The sequence below is a fragment of the Siphateles boraxobius genome, unplaced genomic scaffold (genome assembly GCF_051911475.1).
Source record: "Siphateles boraxobius isolate OS27281-9 unplaced genomic scaffold, OSU_SipBor_1 12, whole genome shotgun sequence".
Classification (NCBI taxonomy): Eukaryota; Metazoa; Chordata; class Actinopteri; order Cypriniformes; family Leuciscidae; genus Siphateles; species Siphateles boraxobius.
This window is the reverse complement of record NW_027508722.1, coordinates 19,092,974-19,118,079: the sequence shown is the minus strand read 5'-3', so window position 1 is coordinate 19,118,079 and position 25,106 is coordinate 19,092,974. Positions and strand designations below refer to the sequence as shown.

At 40.5% G+C, this 25,106-nt stretch overlaps 1 protein-coding gene across 1 annotated transcript in view; it reads left to right on the top strand.

The window, feature by feature from the left end:
- Nucleotides 1-25,106, top strand: part of erfl3 (Ets2 repressor factor like 3) — a 53,038-nt gene that overhangs the window by 15,835 nt on the left and 12,097 nt on the right. Inside the window, exon 2 of the mRNA XM_077209916.1 lies at nt 16,470-16,704. Within this exon, the coding sequence (XP_077066031.1) occupies nt 16,470-16,704 (235 nt within the window). The remainder of the gene's footprint in view (nt 1-16,469; nt 16,705-25,106) is intronic.

The window sequence follows — 25,106 nt, the reverse complement described above, 5'->3', positions numbered from 1 at the left end:
ATGACTGCCAAGTGTGTGGAAATGTTCAAATACTTATACATCTCATACACTCATAGTGTATTATGTGTATTGCGTTTAATTCACACATGTATATGGTTTAGTGACAATAAAGTGATTAGATTGGACAATTTAGCTTCTTATCTCTGCCCAAAGGACTGCATTGTGTATATGCATGCATTTGTGTGTGTGTGTGTGTGCTCATTTTCCCATTACATAATACTGTACCCCAGTCCAGCAATAATCGAGTTAGAAATATCTGTCTCTCCCTCGTTGTAGTGCTAACCTGGTCAGTAGGTTAGCAATACGATTTACTCTATTTCATAATAATGATGAAACACCCAAATGTAGCCTATGTTAACTTTGTTTACTTAGTTGTACTTAGTTGCAATAAAGTAGTACCATTTTTGTGACCTAATCGACCTCACTATTGTAAACACTGATACATTACAGATAGAATGGTAGTGTTAAGAGCCACAAATAAATTCATGTTGCAGTTGGTTTGCTTTAAAAAATACACACTGTTTGGTTGAGGGTCATTGAGTGTTACGTGTGTTTCAAGTGGAATCATGTTTAACAAGGCTGATGCTGTTACTATAGGAGTAGTTACTGTTACTGATGAGGATGTTGATGATGATGGTTGTTTTGATTCTCTACATCCCAATAGCTGATGCTTGTTGCTTTGGTGAGACAGTGTGTTTGAGAGGAGTGAGTGAGCGTGGTTACATCATCAGTGTCTTGCATAATGTAGCAGCCTTTACTTGCTCTAGCCGAGGAGGGTAATCTGTCCCTAGAGGCAGAGAGACAGTGAGAGAGTGAGAGACAGGGGAACTGGGACAGGGATATAGAGAGAGAGACGAGACGGGGGACAAGGACAGAGAAAGAGATAATCTTTATTGCTATCATTTGTTTTGCTTTATTATTATTAAAATTATTATTGCTTTATTATAATTGTATGTATTTATTTATTTTATAATGACAATGATGTTGATGAATATTTTGTGACACTGCTTTTGTTGTGTGTATTCATGCTTTGCAATCTCTCTAGCAAAGTACTTTTTTAAATTAAGAGACAGTGGAACTGGGACAAAGGAAGAGAGATATGGGACAGGGAGAGACACTGGGAAGACAAACAGGTGATGGAAAGAGTGAGACAGAGGTAGGTGATTGGAGGTAGAGCGGCCGATAGTGATCGAGAGCGAAAGACAAACAACAGGATGAGAGGAAGATGGATGGCTGTGGTGAGATCTGGACCCAAAACACTCTGCCCTGATAATACAATCATTCCAGCAATTAATGAGATCTCTCCCTGCTGCTGCGTGCGTGTGTGTGTGTGTGTGTGTGTGTGTGTGTGTGTGTGTGTGTGTTTGTGTGTCTCTCCATCCATGGACAGCACTGATCCACACACATACTCAGCAGCAGATCAACACTGACTGAATATCTAGACATGCTGAAGAGACACTGAACTAATACAGTGTGATCAGACACACACACACTGCGGTGGCTGTAATCCAGGTCTCCTGTGGTGTGAGTGAGGTGAGTGTTATGTAATGACGAGCAGCAGGGCTTTAATCAGCTTGAGCAGATCCATTTAAGCATCTCTGAGATATGGAGCACAGCCGTCCTGCTGCTCACCATCACACCACCATCACATAGAAACACGTCTACCTGTGTGTGTGTGTGTGTGTGTGTGTGTGTGTGTGTGTGTGTGTGTGTGTGTGTGTGTGTGTGTGTGTGTGTGTGTGTGTGTGTGTGTGTGTGTGTGTGTGTGTGTGTGATGGTAACAGGCGGTATCTCTGCATGTCTTCCAGCTCTGTGCATGTTTGCCATTGGACACACATTCAAACACACATACACGCTGTGTCCTGTCCTCTGTCCCCTCGCTCCCACAAACACACACACACACACACACACACACACACACACACACACACACACACACACACACACACACACACACACACACACACACACACACACACACACACACACACACACACACACACACACACACAAAGGGTCCAAAATGAATGCTTGGAAGCACCAAATGCGAGTAAAAATTGGCTTGGGTAAGTAAATAATGTTACTTGCCAGATAAAATGAACTCAAAAATATGGTTTATATTGAGTTGTAAGAATGATAATCTGAGCCTCGCTGATGTAAGTGATGCGAATAAAAGACCTATAAACTGTCTACCAATTGAAATGTCACAGCTCATGCTAAGCAGAAATGTATAAAATTTAATTAAAATATATCATTTATTATTCTTATGATAATAAATAAAAATAATTCTAAATGGCCAGTAAATTCTATTAGTTCACCCACTGTTGACAGACGAGGCGACAAGACCATTTTGGACCCTGAGCGCGCACACATTCTCATACCTCTTATAGAAGTTTCTCACCAACTCCAAGTGTTACAACTGTGTAACTTGGATAGAGACACTCATATCCCTGTCTCTCACTCTCTCAGATTGTTCGCATATGTGTGTCGCCCCCCCCCCCCTCCCCCCATCTAAAATTAGAGAGGTAGAAGAATGGCAGGAAGAGAGGGAGAGCAGGGCTGATGGAGGTGAAGGAAGGAGGGGTGAGGAATGGGGTGATGGAGATAAAGAAGAGGGAGTATTTTTGGCCGGTTAAACGTCACACAGACGCAAGTCAGACCGCCGTACACAAACAAAGATGAGGGGGGTGATAAAAGTGCTGTGCTCCGATGGGAGGGGGTTAGTGTGTGCACTTGTTAACCATTTAATGACCTGCTTTAATAAGGCAATGTTTCTTTATTAAAAAGTTTGATTGAATGCCCAAATAGCTTTTAGGGCCACTGTATATGCACCATGTCATTCTCTACTACATGTATATTTCATTGGAGATGATTATAAGCATTCTTTTTATCTAATCAAAATAATTTACTTATCTTTGTGTGCAGAGATGTCTGTTTCTAAAAGGAGCAAGTTTTGTGTCTTTAAAGTTCATGAAACTTTTTTGTAATAAATATTTCATTAAAAAACATTAAAGTAGGCATGAAATGCAAATTCACCACATCTATTTTCTAAATGCATTATTGATCTTATTGTGAACAAATTAATTTTTTAACCTCAAATTTATTAATCAAACATCATCTTGATCTTCTGATGAAACAACAAATTTCTCTTTGGTGACGTATGGCGGACTTCTCTTTTTATTTAGCTGACTTAAACCCAACTTAACTGCAAGCTCCCTACATTTTCTCGATCTCGATTTTCCTTCTTTCATTCTGATGTCACAATATGAAAGAAAAGATATGTTGCTACTTCTGTTACTTATCAAAACATCAGAATGTGCTTTATATTTCATTGTAAGTTTGCCCTCAGTTCTAGTTGCCAAGCACAGTGCTTTTGTAATTAATGTGCGATAAAAGTCTGTCAGAGAAAGAGGTTTTATTGTGTTTGACTGATTTTATTATCTCTTCTTTACGTATTGGATTTATATTTATTTCCTCTCTATCCTCCGCCCATGCAAAGAGGAAGTCTGTGGTGGGACCGCACCGTTTAGATCAGGTGTGCTAATGAAGCCTGTGTGTGTGAATCAGGTTTTCTCTGCCAGTATTGTAATCCAGTTATTAAAGTGTCTGTTCATCTGGTTAAATTTAGGAGAGCGGGTTTTCCCTTTCCCTGCTACATTTGAACAAGAACTTTGACCTTGTACCAAAGTCAAAACTAAACGAGAGTAGAATGTTTTGCTTGTTTCTGCTGAATCATGTCCAACTTGTGAGAACATTTATAGTGTCTTCACTCATAAATCGACCAAATCAAATCTAATGATTTGGATTGTTTTTTTTGGTGAAGGTTTAGAAGTTGAGTAAATATCAGTCTTAGTGTGAAAAACATTGCGGCTTTAAGAGTTTTCACTAATATAGTGTGTGTGTGTTTGTAGACTCTGAGAGAAGCATGCTTACTTCCCAGCAAGCTAGAAGTGCACGAGAAAACTAACAAATACCTGTTGCTGGCTCTCTCTCCGTTTCTTTCATCTCTGTTCCTGGGCCTCGCTTATTTATTTCGTGCTTCTTTCTGGCTCCTACCTTTTCTATTTGAGACTCACGCTCTGGTGAAAGGATTAATTGTCGTTTATGTTTTATTTCTTGTTCTCTTCATTTCTAAGGGTTTATTTTTAGGCCTGAAGTGTCTGGTTGCTAAGAGACGGTGTCCAAGAGAGAGCGGGAGGGAGAGGATGGAGAAAGCAAGGGAATGGAGGAGAGAGATTGTTTGCGTTGTGAAGGCTGAATTACAAACACGCTCACGCATTGAGTCAGCACTGACGCACGCTCGCACACACACACCGACACACTGTGCCTGTTGCTTGTTTTTCTTTATTATCTTTATCACTCCATGCTGCGAAATGTTTGTGTGTCAGTTGGCGTGATTTTCGTTGAAAGTTTGCGACTCATCAGATCTGATTTAAATGTGAGGAAAGTGACAATTTTTTTAGTACAGAAGATGCTCTGAGTCAAAATCTGTCACACACACACACACACACACGCGTGCACGCACACATACAGGAAGCAGAGATGTTGTTGTGGTGCAGAACAGTTGCTAACTTCCTGTACCGCAATGGTGACACATTCCAGGAAACACCCAGTCACACGTACATGTACGCAAACATACACATTTACACGAACATGCTTTACTGTAACTCTCTAGTGCGTTTAACCCTACTACTCCTGCATTACATGTGTTCAGCCACAGTGCTGAAATACTTAGTGACATAGGGGTGATATAACCTGTCAATGATTCGTCAGACGATTGCGTCACTTGACTGATATTTCTTATCTTCGACATGATTGCATTGTTTGGCAGAAGCGACCTTGTGAAAAGGGGTTCCCCAGGGGCAAGTAATGGGTCCTCTAAAAGTCTTACACAAACACTCACACTTTCTGAGCAGTAATCTGTTAATGTGGGAGGGCTGAAATATTTTCTCACCTACCTGTCGGAACATTAACACTAACTGGAGAGAGGCTGTGTATGTGTGTGACTAATACTTGTGAGGGTCAAATTTTGCCCTTGCAAATGTATTAAAAACATGCCGAGAACCGACTTGGACATTTTAAGTGGTCCTCACTATTTGAAAGATTCACAAATCATGTTTTGCTTTACATATAATAATGTAAATTTGTCAAGGTTTGTGTGAGGGTTAAAGGGATATTTCATCCAAAAATAAAAGTTTGGAACGATTTGAGGGTGAGTAAATAATGAAAGAATTCTCATGAATTAATTTAATTAATTAAATAAGTGTCACCCCTAAATCCAAAATATCTCTAAGTCTGGGTTTAGAGGTAGGGTATAGTAAATATTGACCATCAATGAGGGTTCGTGTGTGTGTGTGTGTGTGTGTGTGTGTGTGTGTGTGTGTGTGTGTGTGTGTGTGTGTGTGTGTGTGTGTGTGTGTGTGTGTGTGTGTGTGTGTGTGTGTGTGTGTGTGTGTGTGTGTGTGTGTGTGTGTGTGTGTGTGTGAGAGAGAGAAAATAAGTGAGCGAGTTAAAAAGAGAGAGTGGAAATAGCATGTAAGTGTTTGACTGCAGGAGTGTGAGAAGTTTGAGATGGTAATTTAAATGAGAGAGAGAGAGTGATAGGGGATGAGTGGCTCTTGTCAAGGGATTGAATGAATAAGTGATGTTCAGAGATGGAGAGGAGAAATAGAAGGGTAATGATCGGAGGATGAGAAGACAAATAATTTGAGCTCTGGGATGCGGGATGCTCCACTTCTCCTCTGTGTACCCATATTTTGCACATCCTCAACACTCACAACACGTAAAGTGTGTGTGTGTGTGCGTGCGTGCGTGCGTGCGTGTGTGTGTGTGTGTGTGAAGAAAGACAAGTTTAGCTATTTAAAAATACATTCCACCCAAAAATAAAAGTTCTGCCATCATTTACTCACCTTCACAATAGGCTTGCTGTGCTACTCTGTGTTACACTGTGTTCTGCTGCACACGGATTGCATCATGTGGCACCGCCCCCACCGTCGGTTCGATTTTTTTATAGTAATAAAAATAATTTAGTTCAGTAATTTAGTTCACATTGAGTGAACATGCACTACAATTAAAAACTAAACAAGTGTGCTCAATTCAGCGTGAACCAAACGAGTGTAGCAGCACAGATCAGCAGCAGTTGTAAGATTTCATTTGTCAGCATGGTGTGTGCCGTGCTTACTCATTTTTGTAATAAAATCATCTTCAGGCATCATTTTGTTTATAAAAGTTTTATGTTTAATATAAGCGAGTTTGTCATGAACTCTTTTGTTGTTGTGTTTTTCATTAAGAATAATAAGAACCCACCATTCAAGCAATTGTCGCCCCCGAATTGCCGCTAATTCGAAATTTTCAAAGTGAGAGTAAAATGCACAAGGCCGTTTCTGGCATTCGTAAGCGATTTAAAAGCGAGATGGAAAAGAGGGACAAACTCCAACGTTCAACTTTAGTTTTAACAGTAAAAGAGCATGTTGTAAGATCTAAGTAGCTAAACACTTAATATTTACCATATATTAACTGTTTTACCATATAAATGGTAGGCGACTAACAGTAGGCTAATATCCAGTGGTTAGCCTTTGTGAGACAAGACAAGAAAAATGTAGCATTTTTTTAAAATTCCCTATTTAACCCTATTAATCCTTTAATTATTTCATTCCTTTAAATAAAAAAATTGCCCCATTCCCCCTTCCCACTCGCACAAGAATAAACAAACAAACTTTGGTTTACCCCCCAATGTTCAAGACATGATTACGGCCTTGACATGAGGATGAGTAAATTATGACACAATTCTTTTGAGTGCAGGTGTTTTTGGTGGCAGGAATTTAAAGAGAAATTATGCAAACATTTTCTATTTTAATCGCATACCTCTCCACCCTCTTTTTCTCTCTCTTTCTTGGTTCTTTGAAAGAGCTGCAACTGGTTAGAGAAGTACTGGTGTGTAAAGGAAGAAATTTACAGTGAGAAAGTTAAAGTGTGAAACCCCTTAACTTTTTATTTCATCATTTGATTTGCTCTCTCATTCTGTCGTCTCTCTCTCTCTCTCTCTCTCTCTCTCTCTCTCTCTCTCTCTCTCTCTCTCTCTCTCTCTCTCTCTCTCTCTCTCTCTCTCTCTAAAACAATAACTTCAGTGCTTGTGTCTATTTTTGGTGGTTCAAGGCCACCACTAACCCCCTGGTCTTATTTCTACGTTTCTTAAGGCAATTAATGAAACTGCTCTTGTGTATGTGTGAGTGTTTACAGTGGAGAGTTACATTCTACCCTCTTTATATGCGTGTTCACTCTCATTCATTGGTTGTAATACACGCTGTCTAATAAATCTTAAACGGCACTATGGTTTCACTCCGTTCACTTTTTTTCTTGCATTATATATGACATCAGTTCATTATGTTTTGTAGCCAGCGTTTTTCTATGAACAGGTTGCCAATGCTGCTGTTGGACATTTTTGTATCTGATTTTGTCACACTGCAAAGTTTATTTTTAACAAGATCATTTCAGTCATTTCATTTCAGAGCTTTCAGGGCTGTTTTGCACAGTTAGAAACTCACAAGCCATTGCAGCTCATTTCACATGCGAAGGGGGTATTTCAGATGCAGAAGCAAAGTTTTTAAAGCAGAAGCAAAGCTTTTCTAAAAAATGCTTTAAAAAAAAAATGAAATATTTATTTTTGTGACCAAAACATTAGTAACATTATAAGCAGAACTTTTTAATGAATAATACATAAAAAATTTATGATACTGTCTCTATAAAAATTTCGTTACATCAGCTTGTAAAGAGACTAAATTAAATCATGAAATGAAATTTTAAATAAACAAACTCTGATGTTTGTGAGCAGGTTATGTTGTTCAGGTCTCGTAACCGGAAGTTTATGTATAAAAGGGATAAGACACTGCAAAGAGATTGGTCTCAACATGCTCATCCACACTCAAAACACGCACTTTGAATCGTGACTTTGTGCTATATTCAGCCCTAACACTCACCTGTTAGTGTTAAACCACTGATGTTCTCTCTCCTTTCTCTTCACACTGAGTTATTTTCTATCAGTTTACATACACACACATTCTTGCTCACAGTCTCAGCAGAGGTGTGAAAATGACCAGGGAACAGTCACAGGTCCGGTGTACTTTACACGAAGATTTACTGCCACTGAAATCACAGGCAATGACATTCTTTTTTCAAGTCCTGCTCATTTAGTCCTGTTGTAAACAGACGAAAAGCCTTCAGGAGTGCGGCATAAAATGATAGCCTTTGAAAACTTGATGAATTTGATTTATCTATTCTCTTTTTCCAAATTCGATTTTTTTTGGCAGCCCCCATCTGAGAAGAGAGGAGACAGAGAAAGAGGTGTCTTTGTTGTGCTTTTTTCCCCAGCCAACAGCTGAATCCCTCCTCTGTGCTGCCTGACAGAAACTCCTTCAGAACTTTTTGATAAGTCATTTTGAGTCTCTCTCTCTCTCTCGTCCCCTCACTCTCTCAATTTCAATTTCAAAGTGCTTTATTGGCGTAGAGTTTTGCTTGAGCATAAATACACATGCAGATTGTGGAAAAATAAATATAGATATAATGATATAATGTTAATAAAATAAAAAATGTCTTTGTTAAGTATGTAACCCTCGTTCCCTGAGGAGGGAACGGACACGTTACGTCAGTGAATGACGAAATGGGGGTTTTGCCTAGAAGTCTATCACCTTCGAGTTTTAGAAAACGAGCCAATGGGATGAAAATACCTTGGGTCTGCAGTTTTTGTATGCAGCGACTCCGCCCCACCACGTGGGTATAAAAGGAGGAGTTCTGGCAATTTCGCATCATGTTTCCTCGCTGAGGAGCCAAGACTGAACTCCATACGTAACCGAGACATTCCCTTTCGTTCAGACACAGCGAGTTACGTCTGTGAATGACAAAATGGGGGTCCCAATCTAATCACGCCACATCGGCTGTCTTCCAGTGACCTGCTCAAGACTGAGCTCCCTGTCGTGAGACTAGCACGGACGAAGGGCTAGGCTTAACGCAAGAATACCAAGGTATGCTGGGTAATATAAACCAGGAGGAACATGTAACACAATGCCTACCCGTAGGGAAGACTTAAAATACACATATGACCCGCGTCGGGATGCATATGGAAGACTCAGAGGTATTCAGCCCGCAGGGTGGAATGTTTCAACCTCGAGAGAGAGAGAGGCACATGGAACACCTAGCCAATCACGAGGGCTGACCAACCGGGCATGCGCTCTGGTGACGGCATCATCAGTGTAGGAGGAACTCAGGGTCTTGGGAAGAAGAACTCATCTGAGTGAAATAGCGCACGTATCCAGTCTGTGGAGTGGAATGGCGCAGCAAGCGATGACACCGAGCAGGTCCTATTACCGGCCACTGGGGGCGAGTATGTGAGAGGACACTGGCTCCACTCGGAGATTGTAGAATCTCGCAAATGTTTTGGGTGTCACCCAGCCTGCAGATGTCTGTCAGCAAGGCGCCATGTGCTAGAGCCCAAGAGGAAGCCACACTCCGGGCATGGTCGAATCTGCGACTGGTAAGCCAAGACAATGGCGTCAACTATCCAGTGAGACATCCTTTGCTTGGAGAGAACTTTTCCCTTCAGCTTCCCACCATAACAGACGAAGAGCTGATCTGAGGTCCTGAAACACTGTGTTCTGTCACGTTAGAGTTCCACGCTTCGTCAACCGAAAATGCCTGCAGGTCCAACCCTCTTGATGGAAGCCAAAGTGGTCAGGAGCGCTGTCTTCATGGACAGGAACTTAAGCTACAAACTCAACAAAGCAAGCCAAAAGCTAATGGCGACAAAGGTGAAGAAAGTCGAAAAAGACGACAGTGGCAAGGAACCAGGCAGCATTATAGCATCATTGGCGTGTCTCGTGGACAATAGGGCCTGAGCTCGTCACCGTCATCACCGCAAAAAAAACAAAAAAAATTGGCCTGCACATGTGTGCACGTTGTGTCTAATGACATGGATTAATTGATTCTAATGACATGGATTATGTCAAATGACATTGTGTCTTACATGGATTCAAGGTTTTCTAAACAAAACTTATCATCAAAAGATGGAGCAAATCCGACCTTTCGTGAGTTGGGGAGCGCCATCCATCCGCACCAACGGTTTTTGACCAATTAAAGTGGTTTACCGCTATACCGCAGGAATTTTTTGCTTTTCAACTGCGGTTAGAAAAAATCCATACCGCCCCAGCCCTAGTGGACAAGGCTCTAGTTGAAGTGATGGTAGCCACCACCGTAAGTGGTAGGGTACTCAAACCTGCCACGTCCCGTCCAGGAGCCATACATGCATTTTCCTTATATCGGGACGGGGGTGCCAGAGGGTGCCCCGTCTCTGAGAAAGGAGGTCCTTCCTCAGAGGAGTTGGCCAGGGAGGGACTCTTGCGATAAACACCAGTTTGGAGAACCAAGTCCGGGTGGGCTAATGTGGCTCAACCAGAAGAACCTGCTCCTCGTACTCCCTGATCTTGCACAGGATTTGTGCAAGAAGAATCACTTGGGGAAATGCATACTTGCGGAGGCCCCGCTGCCAGCAGTGCGCCAGTGCATCCATGCCGAGCGTGCCCTCTGTCAGGGAATAAAACGGGCTGCAATGGAAAGAGTCGTGGGAGGCAAACAGGTCTACCTATGCATCGCTGAACTGTTGGGCGAAGTCCTCGACCGCACCGCCGAAGAGGCCAGCCTGGGATATGGGAGAGTCGAGAAAACAGGTTCGCTCAGCCTCTCTCATATCGGCCAGGTTGAGCCAGAGGTGTCTCTCCTGGACCACGTTAGTGGACATCACCTGGCCCAGGGAGCGTGCGGTCGCCTTCATTGCCCGAAGAGCGAGGTCAGTGGCGGCACGCAGCTCATCTAAGAGTCAATTCTACCATCGTGCATGTTCCTGAGCATCCGTGCCTACAGGCTTTAGAGGGGTGCTTAGGATCGCCACGCCATGATGAAGCACTCTGAGGACACAATTGCATCGCAACAGAGCGTTCAACCGTAGGAATCCAAGTGTACCCTTTGGCCGCGGCCCCATCAAGGGCAGAAAAGGCAGAGGAGGCCACTGAGCGATCACAAGAAGACAATGCTGACTTCTAGGACCTCGTGACTTCCTCATGCACTTATTATTGTGGGGTGTCAGCGCTCGCGGCCCCCCAAAAAAACATTGTCCAGTTGCGAGCACTCAGGACAGGGTCCGATGCTCGCAGCTGCCTGGGCAAGCACGGCTGTCAATTCTGGATCAGACTCTGCAATGCTGGCACACCCAAAGGCGGTAGCACAGCCAAATCCTCATCTCCAGAGAACTCCAGCCCACCTTGTGATGCTGCGATGGACATAGTCTCCTAATCTGGAGCGTCCAGCGATTTCATCCGGACATCTCACGTGTTGCAATGCGCAAGAGGGGAGTGTGGGCCGAGGAAGCATCGTTGGCGCTTTGTTCCAAACTGTCACTCTTAGGTCACCCTGGCCACCAGCCGAAGTATCGCCTCTCAAAGAGGGGATAGATCGGGGTGTGGCAGAGGGGACTCTACCTCTAGTGAGGTCATTGAGTCTCGACCGCAGCATCGTGATGGTCATGTTCCCACTGTGAGAGAGAAAAAGATTTTTTCGCGAATTTTTAAAGAAATGTCTCACCCAGGTTGTATTTATTAGATCAGAAAATTCAGTAAAAACAGTAATATTTTAAAAAATAAATAAAAAAAAGACTAATAACTTTCTTAGTTTAATATAAATGTAAAAAAATAAGCGAAGCTTGTTCAGTGCCACATGATCTTGCTGCTAATATTCAGATTTTTGGAGTACAACTTTTCAAACACTTGTTGAAAACAGTTGTGCTGCGAAATATTTTTGTGGAAAGCTCAAAAGAACAGCATTTATTTAAATTTTTTTGTAACATTATAAATGTGTTAACCTTAACATTTCTGAATAAACATTTTCAAAAAAAATAAATCATATTGACCCCAAACTTTTGAACAGTGTGTATAATATTTTAAATAGGTCGCGAATGTGATTTGTTGTTTTTATGAAACAGTCCAGTATATAATTAAATAATTAAAAAATAAGTAACTAACATTTCAGATGAAATCAGACCAGTCAATCCACTTGGAAATGGTTAAAAATAACAGTTTGAAATCAAATAAATGATAAAAATATGGTAAACATAAAATACAATATAAAAGACTGTAATTTCATATTAAGACTACTCTGTTATAGTGATTAAGCCAGATCAGAGAATTGCCTGGAATCTGATGCAGTGCAGTTCACATTTAAATTTGGCTGTGACATATGCATGTCTGCCATCCTCCAGTAACACCTGCATTTGATATCTTTCAGACATTTAAGGAAAATGTGGAATGAGGTCTTAAAATGTATTACAAAGTGTGAAAGTGTGTCACTCTTTCTGTCTGCCTCTTTCCATATAAACACGCCACTATGCAGAGCACAACAGTAGTTTCCTCGGATTCTCTGAATTCTTCAAATACTTCCTATGTAAAGACTAAAGTGCAGGAGCGCCTGTGAAATTTACATTCTTGAGTGCAATCGATGCCTCAGCAAAAGAGAGAGAGAGAGAGAGAGAGGCAGGCAATTTGACCTGAGTGACAACAGACTACTAGAAGAGCTATGATCTCATCCCTCTCTTTCTCTCTCTCTCTCTCTCTCTCTCTCTCTCTCTCTCTCTCTCTCACCCCATCCCCCTTTCCCTCTCTCTATTGTTTCCCTCTCTCCCACTCCCTCAGGCCCCCTCTTTTCTTTCCCTTCTTGTCCTCTCCTCTCTTTTCTCTTCTTTTTCTTGTCTTGTCTCCTCTCTTTGTCATCTCACTGTTTTTTCACATTCTTCTTTCTAAGTTTTCTTCTCTCTTTTTAACTCTCACACACTCAGGCGTCCCAGGACAGAGAGAATATCTCCCAACAAAACACACTAAGGCAGTCAGGTTGTTGCATTATTGATGCGGTGTGTGTGTGTTTGTGGGTCTTTCATCTCTCCTCTGTAATGGGGATCTAGTGTCTCCCCCTGGGGTGGGGTGTGTGGGGGAGAGAAGAGGGCGTATGAGGGGGTGAAGGTCACAAAGGTTAAGTAGGGTGGGGGGGATGAGGTCATACACTCTCACACAACACAGCATGTTATTAAGACACTCACACAGCTCCTCAGGACACACAACTCATCATTACACGCGTGGATTTATTCACATTCAAAAACTCACTAAGAAATTGGCATTTCTGTGCAGGTTCCAACGCCCTATGAAATCATTTTTTTATGTTTTAATTTTTCTGGATTTACTATTTACAGAGGTTTAGTGTCATAAATTTTCACAAATCTCTTCTTAGTGCACATCCACAGAAAATAAGACTCGCACTGACTGACAACAACCAAGTTTAAGGTTGTTCTGATGCAGCATTTCATTTTCCCAGAACAAAAGAGTCTTATACAAGGTTATTACTATACACACTCAAACATGCGTAACACTCGTGGTGTTTTCAGCATCCCACTATAAGGACATAAACACGAACTTCATCTCCAGTGCTTCCCTTCACAAGCATTTCACCATTTCATGTAAATTTGTAAAATATTAAATTCAAATTAGGCCAATTCTCACTATTAACTAACTATTAACCACGGCTTTTGCCTCAATAAACTCCTAATTACTGCTTATTAATAGTTAGTAAGGTAATTGTTAAGTTTAGGTATTGGGTGGGATTAAGGGAAGCAGAATATGGTCATGCAGACAAAGGCATTAATATGTGCTTTATAAGTACTAACACAGCCAATATCCTAGTAATAGGCATGCTAATAAGCGACTAGTTAATATTGAGAATTGGACCCTAAACTAAAGTGTTACCAATAAAACCTTTCATTTGGATTTCATTGGACCCGAAAAACGTAATAAAATGAGGTCACGGTGTATTTGGTTTATGATTTCAATTAATTACACATGCTTTTTTACTAAAATTTAATTTAACCATTAACACAGAATATATTTGTTACGAAAGATTTCTATTTAAAATAAAAGCTGAAATAAATTCCACACCTTCCACACTTAAGCAGCACAACCATTTTCAACTAATAATAGTAATAATAATAATAAGTATAATAAATGTTTCTTGAGCAGAAATCAGCATATTAGAATGATTTCTTAAGGGTCGTGTGACACTGAAGACTGGAGTAATGATGCTGAAAATTGAGCTTTGCCATTAGAAAAAAAAGAAAAAAATTAAACGATAAAACAGAAAATGGTTATTTTAAATTGTATTAATATTTAACAATATTACTGTTTTTTCACAGTTTTTAATCAGGTAAATGCAACCTTGATTAACATAAGAGACTTCCCTCAAAAACATTTTTGTTTTAAATCTTACTGACCCCAACTTTTTGAATGGTTGCAATGTGCACATACATCTGTGTGTGTTTGTATACCAGTGTGCATTTCTGAGAAATACAGGGGTGCCATGAGATATGATGTGGGTGTGAAACATAAGCCATTACAGAGCATTGATGCTGGAACCTTCTATAATTGTCTGTAGTAGCATTATTAAACACACACACACACACACACACACACACACACACACACACACACACACACACACACACACACACACACACACACACACACACACACACACACACACACACACACACACACACAGAGAGAGTGCCTGAAGAGGTTTCATCCTAAAACATGACCTCACTGTGGTTAGTTTTTCTGCATATGTAACAGCCGCCCTGAATCAGGACTCCCCTGGATGTGTTGAATTATATGTGTGATTCAATGCTTAGATCTGAATCTGAATCAACAACAGTTTTGTATGTGTGTTGAGAGAGAGCAGTAACTGTATCTGTGCCTGCTGGTGGTGAGTGAGTGTGTGACTCATGGTGTCTCCTCTTCATTGTTCATCAGGGAGTTTGACAGACATATTGAATTTAGCTCAAACTTCTTAGTAAGGATCCTTTTCATGTGTGTGTGTGTGTGTGTGTGTGTGTGTGTGTGTGTGTGTGTGTGTGTGTGTGTGTGTGTGTGTGTGTGTGTGTGTGTGTGTGTGTCTGTGTGTGAGAGAGAGAGAGAGAGAGAGAGAGAGAGAGAGAGAGAGAGAGAGAGAGAGAGAGAGAGAGAGAGAGAGAGAATGTGAGCTGTGAAACCAGATCCCTGTCTGCAGTTCCTGAAGTCAGACTTTGCTCTCTAGTGCATAGTACATTTGACCTCTTAAAGGAGCAATCAGATGTACCCTCTAAGAGAGAGAGTGTGTGTGTGATGTTTTGAGAGCCAGTAGAGGTTATAGGATGTCATACAATACATGTATTTTTCTTCATTTGCTGAAGGTAAAAAGATAAAAGGCCATGTGTAAAAACACACAACTGGATTTCACTGGATTCCTGTCTTCTAGAGAGAGAAAAAATTCTGGTTGTTGGCAGGTAAAAAACAGGAAAAACTACCACTTGAGTGTGTAATTTAGATCTGTTGAGTCACCGAGACTTAAGTGATTCGCCCGTTCCTAAGAATCTGTAAATTGTCGGAAGTTGTTGAGTAAATTGCTTTTGATAATTTTTAATAAAACGATTGTTTTAAAAGTGTCCATAGTCTGTAGAACGTACCAAGATTGTAGGTTTGATTCTCTGGGACAGGATGAACTGATCAAATTTGGATAAAAAATTATTTAAATCCCCAAATTATCCAAATGCCTTAAGGCCTAAATGCCTTAAATGTATGCATGAGAATTGTTTTACAGAGCTTTGACATGGCGGAAAATACATTTTATAAGACAGGAATGAATTAAATGATGGAATGAAGGTGTAAATGCAGCTAAACTCAATGTAGCTTCATTAGTGAAAATTCAGACAGTTAAAAACACAAAGCAAAACTCTTGCAGGAGTAGTTCCGTGTGTGTGTGTGTGTGTGTGTGTGTGTGTGTGTGTGTGTGTGTGTGTGTGTGTGTGTGTGTGTGTGTGTGTGTGTGTGTGTGTGTGTGTGTGTGTGTGTGTGTGTGTGTGTGTGTGTGTGTGTGTGTGTGTGTGAAGGGCCTCTGTGTGTGTGAAACTGAGTGTAGTGTAAAGAGGATCAGCTGTGGCGGAACCACTATGAGCCGTTACCCTATCTGACCTTTACCAACCTCAACTTAAACCGACCCTGCCTGACCACACTTCACCCATCCTCACCCTCAGTGACTAGACACCCTCCATTCTTTCTGCAACCCTTACAAATCATTTCTTGTTTCTAAAAATGCAAAGAGCTTTCACACATCAGATTGTGTTAGATTGAGAGTGGCGTTGCTGGTGACTTTAAAACTGACCTCAAAGTGATTGATGATAAGAGATGTGACCATATATAGAGACTGAGAGTACACAATATAGTGCACATGCCTGCTGAAAAGGATGATGACAGCACTAAAAGGGGTGATCATTGGCCTTATTAGGCAATGAATAATATTACTCAACTTTGCATGTGGACATATCAACTAGAGTCTGATCTCTCTTCTCTCTGCAGGGTTTGCGTTCCCAGACTGGGCCTATAAGCCCGAGTCTAGTCCTGGCTCCAGACAGATCCAGCTGTGGCACTTTATCCTAGAGCTGCTGAGGAAGGAGGAGTATCATGATGTGATTGCCTGGCAGGGGGACTACGGGGAGTTTGTGATCAAAGACCCTGATGAGGTGGCAAGGCTTTGGGGTGCCCGCAAGTGCAAACCTCAGATGAACTACGACAAACTCAGCAGAGCTCTCAGGTAAGACTCTCCCTGTCATTTTTATCTTTGCCTTTAAGCAGGTAATTTAATTTGGAGCAATTTACAGTACACTTATTTCAGGCACAATCCCCCTTTAGCAGCTTGGGGTTAAGTGATTTGTGTACAAGGTTTGAACCTATGATTTTTCGGTAACCAGGCCAGACCTATCAGTACTAAGGTAAGTCAGTTAAAGGCTCTTTAAGGCTCTTTTAAAAGTTGCCTTTTTTTCCTCCTTATACTATCTCTTAACCAACCAGAATAAGCTAATAATTTCAAAACATGGTTCAGCTTTAAACACATTCAACCTTTTAACCATTTACTATTTAAATTGTGCAATCCTGTACAGTTTTAGTTTGACCAATAAAAATTGAGGCCTATTTCTGCTCAGTCTAAATGTAGAAGAACAGAAGCAGCGAAATCATCCTATTCTTGTGTTGCGTTATAGGATTGACCCTGTCGCTGGAGAGTTATAACTGCGTAGAGTCTGATCTTTCACTAATCCCAGTCCATTTACCTGTGCAGGAGCCAATCTCATTAGAGGACAGACAGGCGAATGTATTCTGAGCAGCTGACCGTGTTAGCCTTCGCTTCATTTTCTGACCTGATCTGCATTTGTTCATTTGTACCTTTATTTTCGTCTCTGACTCACCTGCTTTAGCAGATCAGCTCTGATCCTCAAAGTGGATGGAGAGTGATCCACTTTCTGCATTTATTTTGAAGCCTTCTCAGGGCAGACCTCATATGCAGGGACGTGCGGTCAGGGTAGGCAGTGCCTCACCAAATGAAATGTTGACATTACATTTATTAATTCCAAGAGCTTTATTAATTCACCACATTATTAATAGCATTTATTTTATTCCAAATATTAATTTTTGTAACAAAAATTTTCAGGAATACACATATAATATACTCCTTTTGCCATTGTTTGCTCCCAAAAATCATTGTTTCATGCAGAACATTCAAGGCCATGGCCATGGCAGAGGTTAGCAGTGCCTCTTTGGTCCATAGAACGTAGTTTACGTAGCTTTGCGCATGCGCAGTCAGTTCTCATGCTGTCTTGAATTATCAACATTGACTACGTTTACATGCAGCCAATTTTTGGGTTATGGTCGGGTTAAGGTCTATTCGGGTTTCTGAAACATTAGGAATAACCCGTTTACATGCGTGAGCAGAGAGAGTTACTCCTGTTTAAATGGAATTGCAATGTCCCAATGTAAACGGCGACGCACGGTTAGCGTCTGGACGTACAGACAACCTTAAGACGCAATATGCGTCATTTCCGATTCTTCTTCCTGTATCCAAAGACAACAACAACAGCACGCGGATAATGAATAGTTCGGGGCAGATAGCGATCGCCTTTGTTTGCGCTTTGGTGCTGGTACTGACCTTGTTTCAAAAGTATGCTGTGCTGCGTCTCGCCATGTTTACTTCCGGTATACTGCACGCGGGTTTTTGTATGCGACGAGAAGTTCCTCTACTCAAAAGACCAAGATTCCTTGCGAATAGAACATGCGCAGGACACAAATCACTATGGTGATATGCCGATATGCGTTAACATGACCAAAAAGTCGAGTTAGAAAAGGGGTACCCCAGGTATCATATCCGGTTTTTAAAATCTGGGATATGAGCATATTCGGGTTTTTGACGGTGTTTACATGGCCGTGCTTGACCGGTTTATTGCTAATATCCCGGTTTTGAACGGGTTATTGGCTGCATGTAAACGTAGTCATAGAGGCAGAGACCGAGCTTGCTTCATGTCACGTGATCCACTCGCTCAAAAATCTCACTCCGCGCTTCAAGCTACATAGCATCTAGCGGCGCCAAGCGTTGGAAGCGTCCTATGAAGAAAAAAGAGCTGTGGTCACTAACGGGAAAGTCCATGCGTCTATCCCTCTGGACAAAGATGTCAATCACTTTGTTGTAAAAGTCCTCTTTGTTGGGTGTATTTTTCAATTTCATGAGTCTCTCCTTTTCAATGGAAATAAGAGCCAAGGAGGAAAGTCTGTTCTGCTCCATTCACGTCAGAGGCGCCCGCGCCATTGGATGTGCAGTTGCCGCAGCACAGCCTATGAGCGAGCCATACGCTCACTGTGCTAACGTTAGCTGTGCAGCTGCAAATGCGTTTATAGGCTTCAGTAAATCGAGGAAAAGGAGTTTCGTCTACAAATAAAAGAAAGCATCCCCTTTAAAACGTAAATTATTCATTTATTTATTATTTTTTAAAACCCTTATATTGGCTTGTGTGTGTTGTCTGATGGTGGGCTAACAGTTATAGGCCTGCTGTACGCTGACACCAAAATGTTCTCTCTTCCATACCCTGGTGCGCCGTCACCTCTGCCACATTTGTACTGTAGGTCTATCTGTGCGATTATGGTGCATTTCGTAAGGGTTAAATGCTGTTTTGCAGTTCTCTTTTTTTAATCCTGGTGCGCAGTCGCCAGACGCTCATTGCATGTCGGTGTGTGCGCCTAGCGCAGTTTGTAGGAGCGAATTTAAGCTGTTTTTGTACTTTAAAGCTTTACTGCTGACACAATGTTTTCTTACTGTAGCCTATTCAAAATCCTGGTGCGCAGTCACCAGAGTGACCAGACCAATAGTGTGTGTGTGTGTGGCTGTTTGTGCGCGTTTGCGCATTTTGAAGGAGTGACTAGGCTGCTTGACGGTTCGCTAACAACGTGCCGCCTCCCTCTTTTACTGTGTCCCGCACAAAACATTTGTTTGTTGTATAAGTCATAATATAGATGTGTCCATTCATTTGATTATTAGATTTGATTGTGCATTAGCCTCACATATGACTGACTTTGCTGTATGCAGGCAGCGATGTGATGATGCCTGATATGAACTTTGGTTGCTACATTAACTGAATGAATATATGAACATATATGCCACATTGATAGGTCACAGCCTACCCATGACAAAATTTCGCCGCACGTTACTGCTCATATGTTAGCGGAGTTACTCCACACAAGGGTTCTGTGCTAGACTTAATCATTCACTCTATTGATTAGCATCAGTTCATGATCCAGTGCAGTTAGACCACTAGAGTGGATGTGCTATTTGTTAAAAGGATAGTAGTTTTGTCGTCATTTATTCTCCCTCATATTTTTCTCTATGCATTTCTTTCTACTTTGGAACACAAAATAAGATATTTTTAAAGGGGTGGTTGATTATGATTTCACTTGTCTAACTTTAGTTAGTGTGTAATGTTGCTGTTTGATCATGAACAAGATCTGCAAAGTTACAACGCTCAAAGTTCAAAGCAAAGGGAGATATTTTCTTTTAAAGAAATTGCTTTTTAAGGACTACAACAAACGGCTGGTAGGGACTACACAACATTCCTCTGGGGCTAGTGACATCCCTAACCCTAAAATTTACATAAACCCCTCCCCCGGGAACACAATTTAGAGATTATCAGACATATATGCTAATCAATGACTAGAAGATAACTATAGCTACCTAAATTCATCAACTAACCATTCAGAATTGTCCTGTTGCGTTCTACGTGTTGTCGCTTCTTCTAGAGTCTCTCCATCTTTGTCTGACTCCAGTTTGAACATAAAAGGCTGAAAGTTTTTGAAATTTTCACTGCATGTCTGTGTGAGGTAAAAGGACACAAGCTGTTGTAGCTCCATCCCCTGTGCTGGAGCAGCTGCTTGCATTTAAAGGGACAGACACATAAACCGTGCGTTTTTGCTCACCCTCAAAAGGGGAGAATTTTAACATGCTATATAAAAATATCTGTGGGGTATTTTGAGCTAAAACTTCACATACACACTCTGGGGACATCAGAGACTTATTTTACATCTTGTGGAAGGGGCATTATACCACCCTTTAAAGAACATTGAGGTCCACACAACACTGAACCCTATTGACTTTCATCGTCTGAAAAAAACAAACAAACTTACATTGAATGTATTTTAGTTTACCATAAATGCTTGTCAGTATGTTTGGCAATACACTTTAACCATATTTCAAAGAACAATTAAACAATGTTGCCTGTTTAATTCTTAGCGTCAGAATGCGAGTTAAAAATGACGTAAACTAAACAAAATGACTGGTTTGATTCAAGAAACCTTAACTTACATTGTGGCTGCTTAAATAATTATTTATTTGAATGTGCTGGCTATGTTGTTTAACACACAATTGACTAAAGGAATTATGCAAATCAAGTAACTGCACAGAGACACCCAAAAATTTGTTTGCGTGGTGCAGTTCCCAATTTTGTGGGCCGGTTCTGAGTGTGAAGTTGTTAATAAAGCTGTTGACTACCACAGCCTGGTGTACGTTAGCGGTTTATTGTTGATTGACATATGTTACTTAGACATTTTTTTTAATGTGATTCATTTGTCAAGTATTTATTAGTACCAGTGAGTAGGCCTTCATAAGTGTTTCTGAACACAGAAGTAGAGCCAGACTATGCAGAAATAGTGTGTAATGTTGTGTTATGGGATTGTATTTAAGGAATCACGTCATGTAATCCAGAGCAGTTTGGAGACAGTTGGAGCTTTCGTTAGAAAAGGAGATTTTGCGTGATTGCAAACATTGTAAAGATCCCATGTTATCAGTGTACTGAAGGATTAACGCATGTGGGTGGGTGTGTATGTGTTGCTGTGTTTTTCCCATCAGTTATCCGGACGACATAAACACTGTCTTAAAAGCTCTTCCACTTATGTTGGATAATCCAAGTTATACTCTACTTCTCGTCTTCTCTATTTTTAGACTATAGTTTGTTTTTACCAAATCAGATTTTGAGCTTAAATGTATTCTTTAACAAAATAGAAAGTATAATGAGAGTGAAGTGTAAACTGTTTACAGGTAGATAGCTGTGCTAAACTATGATGTCAACCTTCCTCTTCACTCTGTTATTACAAATGTGAATGTGTGCCCTGCTTGTACAAATGTGTATTTTGTGTTTGAAAGAAATTATAATTATGAAGCCAATCTACTTGCTGCTTTAATTTAAGTGATACTATCCCCATTTCACATAGACACACACACACACACACACACACACACACACACACACACACACACACACACACACACACACACACACACACACACACACACACACACACACAAATAAGGGTGCCAAATTTTGTCATTCCAAATTCTAATTTGAGCATAATTGCAACAACTGTATGTACCTTTTGGTTAAGTGAGTTTTTTTTTTTGTCGAAGCTCCCAAAAATAGTCACAGCGGATGCCCATTTATTTTCCAATCCTTTGGACTGGAATTGTTTTTTGTGTCACATAAAAATGCTATTTTCAGATAATCATTAAATATGGAGGAATGTGACAGCCACAATTGCTGAATTCTGGAAGCATCCTGGAAGCACTGGTTCCAAGCATTTCTTCAGGCCTCTGTCTAAAGCATGGCCTCCATTGTCAAGTGTTACATGAGCATCAGAAAGCTGGCTTACTTTTGTGGGTTTTCTTACATTTCCTCCCACTTTGACATTAAGATTGCTTTAGTTTAAATTGTTTTATTGCCACACTTAATAAGTCACTTGTTAAAATCCCCCTGGTGTCAGTAATTTTATCCCTTAAAACTCATCTTTGATCACCAAAATTACATATTTAAAATTTTTATCCTGTAAAAATAACTTGAATGTAGCTCTACACCCTTGCTCCATTTAATTTAAACTGAACCATGAATATGCAAGTTAGCCCCCGCCTCCACTCACTCACACCAGCTCAGAATACCTAAACAACTCACTCAACTGTAGTTAACGCTACACAATGGCAAGTTAAAGTATTGGGTTTTATCCAGCCATATATGTTTGAACTATATACTGATTCATCAGAAGAAGTAGACGAGCCTGTATAATTCACTCAAGCTGATGTATCAGAATGTTGATGCGTTTTATGTATCGCTCTCTACAACGCCGGACACACTGGTAATATATGTGATTAGCCTTTGGCTTGACTACATCATCAAACAGCTAATAATGTATTTCTAATGTTACACAAACCATGTTCCTGTTCACCATCTCAGAGTCAGACAGCTGCCTTCTAAAAATCAGTATCCTTAGAAACGCTTTGAACAGCGTCAGTGGAGAAAGACATATCATAATATACATTGTATACATAATTCACCTGACAATAATACTGGTGAATTTGGTTACACATTGTTTCTGGACAGCTCTGAAACATTCAATTTTGTCATTGAATTTCTTCATTATATAATTTCTTTAAAATGTGCCCAAATCATTATAAAAGATTTGGACCACCTGCCCAAGGACTTTTTTTTTTATATATATATATATCAAAAGCAGCCCAATTTGGTGAATGCAAACTGCTCAATCTGGCAACACTGCACACAGAGTGACACAACGTGAGTTTCGAAACCTGAAACTGGTAATTGCTGGACTGGGGTGGACCGTCATTTGCTGTCAGATAGAGACCTTGTCCTTTGATCATTCTCAGCATGAGTTCCTCTCTGCGTTCTGGGCAGGAGATATTTGCATTGCCCTCGTCAGAAGGTCAAGCAGCCGCACATAACTTCTCATTTGAGTCCTCTGTTCTCTCTCCTCTCTCTTGTCGACCTTAGTCAGAGTAAACGGCACATTACTGTGATACCCTTACAATGGAAGTCTACAGGGCAAGGCATTAAAAGCAGAAATGTGTAGGTTGTATTTTTGTTAAAGTGCATACATTAATTCTTCCTACAAATGTGTTATTTGACCTATAATGTTGTTACCTAAATTGTCTCCCACATATCATGAAAAAGTTACAGGGTTTACATGACTGAAGAAATATGGTCTGTAACTTTGTACAGACAATGTGGTTTTAAGTCTTGTGACTTGTGTTGTGAAACAGTGTGTATTGTTATGTTTATCCCAGTGCAATACCCTAGAGACTTCCATTGTAATAACATTGTTTTAAACAGAATGTTTGTTTTTATAGTAATATTTTACAGCAAGTTTCAATTCATTAACATTAGTTTAAGTCCCAATGAAACAGAAGTAAGAACAGATATTTTATTGTGATGTAAAACGAGGGCATGGTTCTATCCATTGGTTGTTGATTGGATTTTGAATTGTGGGCATTGTACTCAAAAATAAATACGAGCTTGCTTGGGTTTAAGTGGACTAAATTTTTCAAATCCAGCAAAGGCCTACTACATCATATGAGAGAAGTGTGTCATTTCAACCGAATTTTGATTACAAGTTACAAGATCAAGAAATTAATCAACAAGATCAAGAAAATACAGCGCTTGCATGAATAAATCATTCACAATAAAATCTTACATGCATTTACAAAGGTGAATTTTCATTTCATGCCAACTTTAAACCCAGCCCGATTTGCCGGCGATTTGATTTCACCCTGAAGCTCAGGCTGGAAACCTGTACATTTTTCTATCCTGCTTCCGTTACACATCAGCGAGGACCAATCACAAACAAATCACATTGCTGCTTCTGCAAACTGCTGATCAATGCTACAAATCAAGACGTTTGTTGACGCGTTACCTGCCTGAAGTTTTCGCGTCGCTCTGCAAATGCAAAATACGTCACCCGGATCGTTGGTCTGATTGGTTGAAGGCACTATCCAATTGCGTACAGACTCATTTGAACTATGCCCGTTGATCACGCCTCTCGTGCAGTAGAAAATACAGAGCAGACTCCCCAGATTAATGTTCAATCTTAAAAGATTGAGCTTGGTCTGGTGATAGCCAGACTAGCATTAAGTATCATTAACTAACAATTACAAATGCTGTTAAAAAAAGTATTATTCAATGTTAATGTTAATTACCACATATGCTAATACATTTTAACATTTAAAGTTGTATAAATTAACATTAACAGCTTGCATTGACTGGTATTAAGGAATTTAACCTTAATGTGTTGCTGTTTTTTTTAACATGTGAAGTGTTTTACAAACAAGTCGTAATTATTTTCTGTTAATACACCTTCAACTACTCTGAAAATACCTGTAAGACATCAGTACAGTTTTGTTCCTCTTCTTTTTTCCCTGTGTCTTATTTCCTCTCCTCCATTCTTTTTTTCTCTTATGATGCCAATGACTCACTGCCATTCCTCCACATCTACACCGCCTCCCTACCCCACACAATCCCACACTGTATTCCTCCATCTGATTCATACCTTCAATCTGAAACTTTTCAACTCAAAACAGGTCTTTCACACTCAACCCCACACATTTGTGACGTCCCTTTATTCCAGAACAAATGCTCCTTTTCAGACATTTCTTGGCCACTCTGTGGCATGTATAAAAGTCTAGGCTAATGCTCTAATCCTGACTGGAATTTGACTTGATGTTGATGGAGTTAGGGGTGTTGTTTCAATGATATTCTCTTGCGGACGGCCCGCTGGGACTCGACTCATCACCTTCCTGCCACACGCGTGTGGAAATTCTGCAAAAATGGAATTCTATTGTCCCAC